Consider the following 10,749-nt stretch of genomic DNA (forward strand, 5'->3'; position numbering starts at 1 on the left):
TCCGTTTGGATCATGCTCAGGGTGTGTGAGTGTGTACGTTTGAAAGGTCACTATGAGAGGATGGTGTGTGTGTGTGTGTGTGTGTGTGTGTGTGTGTGTGTGTGTGTGTGTGTGTGTGTGTGTGTGTGTGTGTGTGTGTGGTGAGGTAACTGTCACTCCTGTGTGTAGCTGTCTCAGGTGCTGCGTGTGAAAGGTCACTATGAGAGGATGGTGTGTGTGTGTGTGTGTGTGTGTGTGTGTGTGTGTGTGTGTGGTGAGGTAACTGTCACTCCTGTGTGTAGCTGTCTCAGGTGCTGCATGTGAAAGGTCACTATGAGAGGATGGTGTGTGTGTGTGTGTGTGTGTGTGTGTGTGTGTGTGTGTGTGTGTGTGTGTGTGTGTGTGATGAGGTAACTGTCACTCCTGTGTGTAGCTATCTCAGGTGCTGCGTGTGAAAGGTCACTATGAGAGGATGGTGTGTGTGTGTGTGTGTGTGTGTGTGTGTGTGTGGTGAGGTAACTGTCACTCCTGTGTGTAGCTATCTCAGGTGCTGCGTGTGAAAGGTCACTATGAGAGGATGGTGTGTGTGTGTGTGTGTGTGTGTGTGTGGTGAGGTAACTGTCACTCCTGTGTGTAGCTATCTCAGGTGCTGCGTGTGAAAGGTCACTATGAGAGGATGGTGTGTGTGAGTGTGTGTGTGTGTGGTGAGGTAACTGTCACTCCTGTGTGTAGCTATCTCAGGTGCTGCGTGTGAAAGGTCACTATGAGAGGATGGTGTGTGTGTGTGTGAGTGTGTGTGTGTGTGTGTGTGTGTGTGTGTGTGTGTGTGTGTGTGTGTGTGTGTGTGTGTGTGGTGAGGTAACTGTCACTCCTGTGTGTAGCTATCTCAGGTGCTGCGTGTGAAAGGTCACTATGAGAGGATGGTGTGTGTGTGTGTGTGGTGAGGTAACTGTCACTCCTGTGTGTAGCTATCTCAGGTGCTGCGTGTGAAAGGTCACTATGAGAGGATGGTGTGTGTGAGTGTGTGAGTGTGTGTGTGTGTGTGTGTGTGTGTGTGTGTGTGTGTGTGTGTGTGTGTGTGTGTGTGTGTGTGTGGTGAGGTAACTGTCACTCCTGTGTGTAGCTATCTCAGGTGCTGCGTGTGAAAGGTCACTATGAGAGGATGGTGAGGGAGCTAATGGCTAACGCAGTGGGCACAGTAGAGCTACAGCAGCTCAGACACAAACATGAGAAAAAGGTAAATGGGGCAGAACTCACTCACCTGTCTGTCCACCCACCTGTCTGTCCACCCGCCTGTCTGTCCATCCACCTGTCTGTGTGTGTCTCTTTAATGTCCTAATGGTGGTGGGTCACCTCCCTTCACATCTCAGCTTGACCGTTAACGTGTACTGTCCAGGCAGACATGCTAGGGGTAGGGTCTGTGTGTGTGTGTGTGTGTGTGTGTGTGTGTGTGTGTGGTGGGCGTACACCCCTCCCTCGGGCCCTCTCATGGTTTGTTCCATGCCACTTTGCATGTCATTTTAATATTGCCAATATCTCTTGCTGACTGCTCCAGCTGTGTGGGGTATTTCGTTTGTCATGTAAGCCGTCGTGATGAGAAAGTGAGCTGTGCATGAGGAGATGTGGTTAGGTCAGACTCACTCAGGTCAGACTCACTCAGGTCAGACTCACTCAGGTCAGACTCACACTCAGGTCAGACTCACACTCAGGTCAGACTCTCACAGGTCAGACTCTCACAGGTCAAACTCACACTCAGGTCAGACTCTCACTCAGGTCAGACTCTCACTCAGGTCAGACTCTCACTCAGGTCAGACTCACACTCAGGTCAGACTCTCACTCAGGTCAGACTCTCACTCAGGTCAGACTCACACTCAGGTCAGACTCACACTCAGGTCAGACTCTCACTCAGGTCAGACTCTCACTCAAGTCAGACTCTCACTCAGGTCAGACTCTCACTCAGGTCAGACTCTCACTCAGGTCAGACTCACACTCAGGTCAGACTCACACTCAGGTCAGACTCTCACAGGTCAGACTCTCACTCAGGTCAGACTCTCACTCAGGTCAGACTCTCACTCAGGTCAGACTCACACTCAGGTCAGACTCTCACAGGTCAGACTCACACTCAGGTCAGACTCTCACTCAGGTCAGACTCACACTCAGGTCAGACTCACACTCAGGTCAGACTCACACTCAGGTCAGACTCTCACAGGTCAGACTCACACTCAGGTCAGACTCTCACAGGTCAGACTCACTCAGGTCAGACTCTCACAGGTCAGACTCACACTCAGGTCAGACTCTCACTCAGGTCAGACTCTCACTCAGGTCAGACTCTCACTCAGGTCAGACTCACACTCAGGTCAGACTCTCACTCAGGTCAGACTCTCACTCAGGTCAGACTCACACTCAGGTCAGACTCACACTCAGGTCAGACTCTCACAGGTCAGACTCTCACTCAGGTCAGACTCTCACTCAGGTCAGACTCTCACTCAGGTCAGACTCTCACTCAGGTCAGACTCACACTCAGGTCAGACTCTCACAGGTCAGACTCTCACTCAGGTCAGACTCTCGGTGATGGTGTCCCAGCCCCCCGACCTGCTCCTGTAGTCTGGGTTAACGCCCCCTCCCCCTCTTCTGGGTTAAGCCCATCATCCACACGCTGACTCATCTGTTAAAGTTTTACATACATATTTCAGTCTCACCCACCAGTACGTCTCCCCCGGTGTGTCTCTCCCCCGGTGTGTCTCTCCCCGGTGTGTCTCTCTCCCCGGTGTGTCTCTCTCCCCGGTGTGTCTCTCTCCCCGGTGTGTCTCTCCCCCGGTGTGTCTCTCCCCCTGTGTGTCTCTCCCCCGGTGTGTGTCTCCCCCGGTGTGTCTCTCCCCCGGTGTGTCTCTCCCCCTGTGTGTCTCTCCCCCTGTGTGTCTCTCCCCCGGTGTGTCTCTCCCCCGGTGTGTCTCTCCCCCGGTGTGTCTCTCCCCCGGTGTGTGTCTCCCCCGGTGTGTGTCTCCCCCGGTGTGTGTCTCCCTGGTGTGTATTTATGTTCAGATGTTCGGATAACACTCAACGTGACTTTATCTCGATGTCAGTTTAATCCGTTTCACCCAGGCCTGAGCCGGGCAGTTTTTATTCTACATTCTGATAGTTCTGAGAGCGTTTCTGCTCTCGTTGGTGGAGGTGTGATTGTGAAGGTGATGTTACATGATGATCAGGGATGAGCTGACGGCCGTGGTGAGTGGAGTTCCTCCGTCTGGAGGGCCTGTGGTCTCAGCGCCGGGCCTCCGCACCACTACCGGCCCTAACGTGTGTTCATGTGGGCAGGTGCAGAAGCTGGTGAAGGCGGCCAAGCACGGTACCAAGGACGGACTGGACAGAACCAGAGCTGCTGTGGAGAAGGGCAGATCCTTCATACGCAGCAAGTCCTTCAGTCAGGGTAGGAGCACCACACACACACCACCTCAACACACACACACACACACACACCACCTCAACACACACACACCACCTCAACACACACACACACACACCACCTCAACACACACACACACACACACACACACACACACACACACACACACACACACACACACACACACACCACCTCAACACACACACCACCTCATCATGTCAGTGCTGGTGAGAGCACACTGACCTTGACAACAGTCTTTCTTTCAACCCATTAAAGCCTGGTTTATACTTGACGCGCCGCGAGCGGCGCGAGGGTCCGCGCGGCGAAAATGACGTAATCGCTGTGGCTCCGCCCGTGCGCGAGGGCCTCGCGCGCTGTCGCGGCGCGAGGTCGTGCACCTCTCGAAAGCCTGGTTTATACTTTCGCGAGCGACCGTAGCGCGCTACTCCGCCCACCTCGCGCGACCCTGCGCGAGCGGTGTAGGCGTTTATACTTTCGCGAACGTCGCTGCAGTGTTCTCCGAAACGATAGGTGGCGATAGGTGGCAGTGGAGAATAAAAAACCCCTGCAAAACCGGTGAAAGAACATTTTTACCTGACCAGAGACCGTATATATACACATCAGGCATCAAACGTAATTATGACTTTGCAATGTTGTCCGAAACGATATGTGGTAGTATAAAGAAACACCCCTCAAAAAAAGGGGAATGAACATTTACCTGACGCATTTTGATGTTGCTTTGTGTTTCAGGTTTGAAAAGTGCTGGAATTTAGGCTAAAGTACATTAAAATGTTGAAATTACGTTAACAAATACGAGCCTCTTGTAATTCCAGGACGAAACGTGAGAGAACGTGAAGATGTTAAGATTGGGCGTTTTGAAAATAAACCACCATTAAATAATGTGATAAAAAAGCGAATTATTTCGAATCATTTCGAGTATATGTATTAATATTTAACTTAATTATGTTTATCGTGCTGGAAAATATTGAAATGGACCTTGAAAGTGCCGTACAAATGCTTTAATTCCACCTTGTATAGGTGTATGAACCCGGCAAACATGACTTGTCCTGGAATTACAAGAGGCTCGTATTTGTTAACGTATCGTTTCGGACAACACAGCAAAGTCATATTTACGTTTGATGCCTGATGTGTATATATACGGTCTCTGGTCAGGTAAAAATGTTCTTTCCCCGGTTTTGCAGGGGTTTTTTATTCTCCACTGCCACCTATCGTTTCGGAGAACACTGCAGCGACGCTCGCGACGTTCGCGAAAACGCCTACACCGCTCGCGCAGGGTCGCGCGAGGTGGGCGGAGTCGCGCGCTACGGTCGCACGCGAAAGTATAAACCAGGCTTTAAGACTGTACTACAGTGATACTGTTACACATACTACTGAATACTGTTACAGTTGTTACTATTTACTATTATATGTGCTACTGAATACTGTTACAGTTGTTACAATTTACTATTATAGGTACTACTAAATACTGTTACAGTTGTTACTGTTTGCTATTATAGGTGCTACTGAATACTGTTACAGTTGTTACTGTTTACTATTATAGTTACTACTGAATACTGTTACAGTTGTTACAATTTACTATTATAGGTGCTACTGAATACTGTTACAGTTGTTACTGTTTACTATTATAGGTGCTACTGAATACTGTTACAGTTGTTACTGTTTACTATTATAGGTGCTACTGAATACTGTTACAGTTGTTACAATTTACTATTATAGGTGCTACTGAATACTGTTACAGTTTACTATTATAGGTGCTACTGAATACTGTTACAGTTGTTACTGTTTACTATTATAGGTGCTACTGAATACTGTTACAGTTGTTACTGTTTACTATTATAGGTGCTACTGAATACTGTTACAGTTGTTACTGTTTACTATTACAGGTGCTACTGAATACTGTTACAGTTGTTACAGTTGTAAATACTGGTACAGCGGTTAGTGAACACTGTTACAGTTATTGAATATTGCTGTATTTTTTATCTAATGTGCTCCATTGTGTGGCAGAGAGGAAAACGTCCTGTTTTGAGGAAGAGGAGTCTGAGGTCTTCATCGAGGTGGACTGTTTTAATGTAGAGCCTGTGCTAAGTCCTGCCCCTGAGGGTCTCTCTCAACAACAGGTACACACACACACACACACGTGCCATGCGACCTGTGCATTTATGTTCGAGATCTCAGGTCAGCTCTTAGCCGATCACTTCAGATGATCTAAATCTCAAATGTTCTGTATGTGTCCGTACCTACAGGTGGTCAGGAGATGCATTCTTGAATCAATACTGGAGAGTGAGAAGAATTATTTAGATGCTCTGAAGCGAATACTAGAGGTATGTTGTCATGGTGTGATTTAGGGCTGAACGATTAATTGCATTTGCGATAATTTCGCGATTTTTTAAAACGCGATTGTCTAATCGCACAGGCTGCGATTTAAACTGGTCACGTGACTTGGGAGCGATCCGAGGACGAACGGAGCAAACCCGAGCAGGAGGCAGGGAGGTGGAGAAGTGAAGTTAACACAGCGCACTTTAACTTGTTGCACAATGGCTTCAGGCTCGACAGAAGCTGACACTACTGAAAGTCTAATACCAAAGAGGGGCGGCACATCAGTTGTGTGAAATTACTTTGGCTTTTAAAAGATGCTGCTCATCGTCAGGTACTGTGTAAAACGTGCCTTGCTACTGTCGCTACTACGCGAGGAAACACTACAAACCTTCTTCAGCATAAAAAAAAAACACCACAAAGCCTCATATTTGTAAGGCTAAAATGCCAACGACCAGTGCTGCATCTTCAAATACGCAAAAGTGTTTCTCTACGCTTATACAGCTTTAGTATGCGGTGAGCAGCGAAATACCGTAAAATCACGCATATAGGCGCAATAAGATTTAAAGCGCGGATGAATCGCGAAAGCGCGGATAGCTTGACCGCGGTCCAGCAGACAGGGTTCACTGACCGAACCGTTTGAAAGTGTAACTCCTTATGGATATAATTGGAAGCGGCACGCTGAAATAACTCGGGCAGTAACGGAGTTCATAGTGAAAGACATGATGTCCGTTAATGTAGTGAACAATCCCGGCTTCATGGCTTTGTTAAAGACACTGGATATGCGCTCCCAAATGCCCTCACGCACATATTTTAGCCAAGTTGCTATAGCCTACCTGCAGGGTTGCCAACTCTCACGCATTGAGCGTCTTAGACTAAAAAGTTAGTAGTTCGCTCTGGCGCCAACCACAGGCGATCGATCGATCACGATATAATAATAATACTTAAATTTAGTCCATTTTTTACACACACCCCCCCCGGCAATCCTGTATCTGAGCTGTATAAAAAATGCCGAAACAGAGTTTCCTGAAGTGGAACAATGGAAAAAAATTGCGATTTTAAATCGCAATTTATTGATTAAAAATTGCAATTAGATTATTTTCCAAAATCGTTCAGCCCTAGTGTGATTTCCCATTAAGTCTTTGAAATGGAGGATCAGGACCAGTCTGAACCACTCCAAACCAGTATCCATAAAAATATAGACTCCTGTAGGTTGAGTTCTGCTGGGGTTTTGTGGGTTGAGTTCTGCTGGGGTTTTGTGGGTTGAGTTCTGCTGGGGTTTTGTGGGTTGAGTTCTGCTGGGGTTCTGTTGGTTGAGTTCTGCTGGGGTTCTGTTGGTTGAGTTCTGTTGGGGTTCTGTTGGTTGAGTTCTGTTGGGGTTTTGTGGGTTAAGTTCTGCTGGGGTTTTGTGGGTTGAGTTCTGCTGGGGTTTTGTGGGTTGAGTTCTGCTGGGGTTCTGTTGGTTGAGTTCTGCTGGGGTTTTGTGGGTTAAGTTCTGCTGGGGTTTTGTGGGTTGAGTTCTGCTGGGGTTTTGTGGGTTAAGTTCTGTTGGGGTTCTGTGGGTTGAGTTCTGCTGGGGTTTTGTGGGTTGAGTTCTGCTGGGGTTTTGTGGGTTGAGTTCTGCTGGGGTTCTGTGGGTTGAGTTCTGCTGGGGTTCTGTGGGTTGAGTTCTGCTGGGGTTCTGTGGGTTGAGTTCTGCTGGGTTCTGTGTTTCACAGCAGTATGAGAAGCCCCTCCTACAGATTGAGCCGCAGCTTCTGAGCAGGAGGAAGTGTAAGGTGGCGTTCCTGCGTGTGCGAGACATCCTGCAGTGCCACGCCCTCTTCCAGATCGCCCTGGCCAGCCGCGTGGCCGACTGGGACCAGCTGCAGACCATCGGGGACGTGTTCGTCGCCTCGGTGCGTCATGATTGTAACTGGGGGCAGATACACACTCACACACGCACACACGCACACACTCACACACTCACACACAAACCTGTGCTCCAAATCTGTTTCCCTTGATGTGGAATGCTACTCTGAATTTTACCATATAACCAAACTGTGACCAAACACGTCATTAGCACTGATCCTACCGCAGTGATGGAGTCACCACAGACACACTGCACCATCCCTGCATACATCTTCCAGAATGCTTAACCAGAAAATCGGATATTTCCTGGTGAGGACTGTTATGAGATTTCATCATCTCACTTCTGTCTTGCTAGTTTCTCCAGGAGAAACCTGGTCTGCACCAGCCACTAACATTCATTCCGTCCACAATCAACCATAAAACACATTAAAATACAAATGCAAATTCTAGAACGACACAATAGAGAGAAAACAACAAGACTGCACAGGGGATGAAACAGATCTGTGTGTGTGTGTGTGTGTGTGTGTGTGTGTGTGTGTGTGTGTGTGTGTGTGTGTGTGTGTGTGCCTTACATTGCTGATTCAGTTCTCCAATAATGCTGTGTCAGATATAAAGCGTAGTGATTGAGCATCGTATGACTCTTTGACTGAGCCCCTTAGTCTCTGTGCTCAACACGCAGGTTCTGTACCATTGACTCTAGTTTAGCTGGTCAGAACTGTTTTGACTGATTTTGCATGTTGAATTGGTGTTCGGTGGTGAGGCAGTCTTCTGATTGGCTGTTCAGTCTCAATTTGACTCATAATGAGATACTACACACATAAACTGCACGAGATGTTTCTCCTGTCTCCCCTCCTGTCTCTCCTCCCTCCTGTCTCTCCTCCCTCCTGTCTCTCCTCCTGTCTCTCCCCCCTCCTGTCTCTCCTCCCTCCTGTCTCTCCCCCCTCCTGTCTCTCCTCCCTCCTGTCTCTCCCCCCTCCTGTCTGTGCCACAGTTCTCCAAGTCTATGGTGCTGGAGGCTTACAGCGAATACGTCAACAACTTCAACACAGCCATCGGGGTGGTGAGGAAGGCCTGCTCAGATAAACCCGGCTTCCTGGAATTCCTCAAGGTCAAACACACACACACACACACACACACACACACACACACACACACACACACACACACACACACACACTTCTGCTCCTACCTGCTGTGATGTGAGTGTGGTGTTGGTCGTAACTCCTCCCTGATTGACGGTGTGATTCAAACGTCTGTGTTCATTTCTCTTCTGACTCAGAAGGTTTTTCACGTCATGTGAAACACACTGTTCACACAGCTTCTGCTGTTGTCTCCCAGCAACGGCAGGAATGCAGCCGAGATCGCCTCTCTCTCTACGGCCTGATGATTAAACCCATACAGAGATTCCCCCAGTTCATACTGCTCCTGCAGGTACACACACACACACACACACACACACACACACACAACACACACACACACACACACACATCCAAACACCCACACACACACACACACACATCCATCCACACACACACACATCCATCCACACACACACACATCCATCCACACACATCCATCCACACACACACATCCACACACACACACATCCACACACACACACATCCACACACACACACATCCACACACGCTCACACAGACACACACACACACACATACATACACACACACACACACACACACACACACACACACACACACCTCAGTCCTAGACAATCACAGAAGCCTCAGGCTCATTATGACCCAACAAGTGTACGAAGTGTAGAAATGTTCCTTGTTTTGTTGTGATGACCACTAGAGGGCGCTCACTCCTATCTCTCCAGCATACAGTATACTGTATATATACAGGATGTGCGTCTTGCTGATGTGTGTGTGTTGGTGCACGCGTGTAGGAGATGCTGAGGAACACTCCTGTGGGCCACGGGGACCGGCTGCCCCTACAGATGGCCCTGACCGAGCTGGAGACGTTGGCTGAGAAACTGGAGGAGAAGAAGAGAGAAGCAGACCAGCGCTGTGAGATCAAGCACATCGCCAAGGCCATGAATGAGCGTTACCTCAACAAGGTAAAGACGCAGGACACGCCCCCGCCTGAACACGCCCCCTCCTGAACACACCCCCTCCTGAACACGCCCCCTCCTGAACACGCCCCCTCCTGAACACGCCCCCTCCTGAACACACCCCCTCCTGAACACGCACCCGCCTGAACACGCACCCGCCTGAACACGCCCCCGCCTGAACACGCCCCCTCCTGAACACGCCCCCTCCTGAACACGCCCCCTCCTGAACACACCCCCTCCTGAACACGCCCCCTCCTGAACACGCCCCCTCCTGCTGAGGCTGACCCACCTACAGAAGGACACATGTCCTCCCAGGTCTCCAAGCACGTAGATGGGTCCTGAGCCTACAGGTGGGAGGACATCATCCAGTGGGCAGAAACAGAATCATGGATGAACATTTAGAGTGTGTTGTGTTTCACCAGCTCGACACACTACACTTTACACTTTACACTTACGCTTACGTTTACATTTACGTTAAAAGCCTAGACGTGTACGTGTGTGTGTGTTTGTGTGTGTGTCTGTGTGCATTTGTGTTTGTTTGTGTGGGGTTATACATGCTTGTGTGTGTGTGTGTGTGTGTGTGTGTTTCTGACTGTGTCTTTCTGCAGTGTGTAATCCCAGCAGTACAGAACAGCTGTATTTAATCTGTCCAGTGTTGCCCTAATCACTCACTCAGACTCATTAGCACTAAAGTCTTGGTTTGGTATTCAGCCTTAGCAACTCTCTGGTGACTAAAATCACTGTGTCTCTACCTGTGTGTGTGTGTGTGTGTGTGTGTGTGTGTGTGTGTGTGTGTGTGCACGCTTGCAGATGGTCATTGTGCTGTGTCGAGAGTGCTGTGTTCTCTGTGTCATGTTTCCCTCTGACGTGTTCTCTGTATCATGTTCCCTGTGCCGTGTTCTCTGTGACGTGTTCTCTGTATCATGTTCTCTGTATCATGTTCTCTGTGACGTGTTCTCTGTGACGTGTTCTCTGTGGTGTGTTCCCTCCGGCGTGTTCTCTGTATCATGTTTGCTGTGACGTGTTCTCTGTGGCGTGTTCTCTGTGTCATGTTTGCTGTGCTGTGTTCTCTGTGCCGTGTTCTCTGTGACATGTTCTCTGTGA

The 10,749-nt window shown here is 49.0% G+C and overlaps 1 protein-coding gene across 4 annotated transcripts in view; it reads left to right on the forward strand.

The window, feature by feature from the left end:
- The window catches only part of arhgef10 (Rho guanine nucleotide exchange factor (GEF) 10), an 83,967-nt gene that overhangs the window by 33,783 nt on the left and 39,435 nt on the right, over positions 1 to 10,749 (forward strand). For 2 of the 4 annotated variants that reach the window (XM_076979155.1, XM_076979154.1), the window contains exons 9-16: positions 1,103 to 1,216; positions 3,295 to 3,406; positions 5,408 to 5,520; positions 5,647 to 5,724; positions 7,435 to 7,614; positions 8,559 to 8,675; positions 8,906 to 8,998; positions 9,481 to 9,651. In XM_076979155.1, coding sequence (XP_076835270.1) covers positions 1,103 to 1,216; positions 3,295 to 3,406; positions 5,408 to 5,520; positions 5,647 to 5,724; positions 7,435 to 7,614; positions 8,559 to 8,675; positions 8,906 to 8,998; positions 9,481 to 9,651 — 978 coding nt within the window. The remainder of the gene's footprint in view (positions 1 to 1,102; positions 1,217 to 3,294; positions 3,407 to 5,407; positions 5,521 to 5,646; positions 5,725 to 7,434; positions 7,615 to 8,558; positions 8,676 to 8,905; positions 8,999 to 9,480; positions 9,652 to 10,749) is intronic. The other 2 variants (XM_076979156.1, XM_076979157.1) reach the window with 2 other exon arrangements.

The sequence above is a fragment of the Brachyhypopomus gauderio genome, chromosome 17 (genome assembly GCF_052324685.1).
Source record: "Brachyhypopomus gauderio isolate BG-103 chromosome 17, BGAUD_0.2, whole genome shotgun sequence".
Taxonomy (NCBI): Eukaryota; Metazoa; Chordata; class Actinopteri; order Gymnotiformes; family Hypopomidae; genus Brachyhypopomus; species Brachyhypopomus gauderio.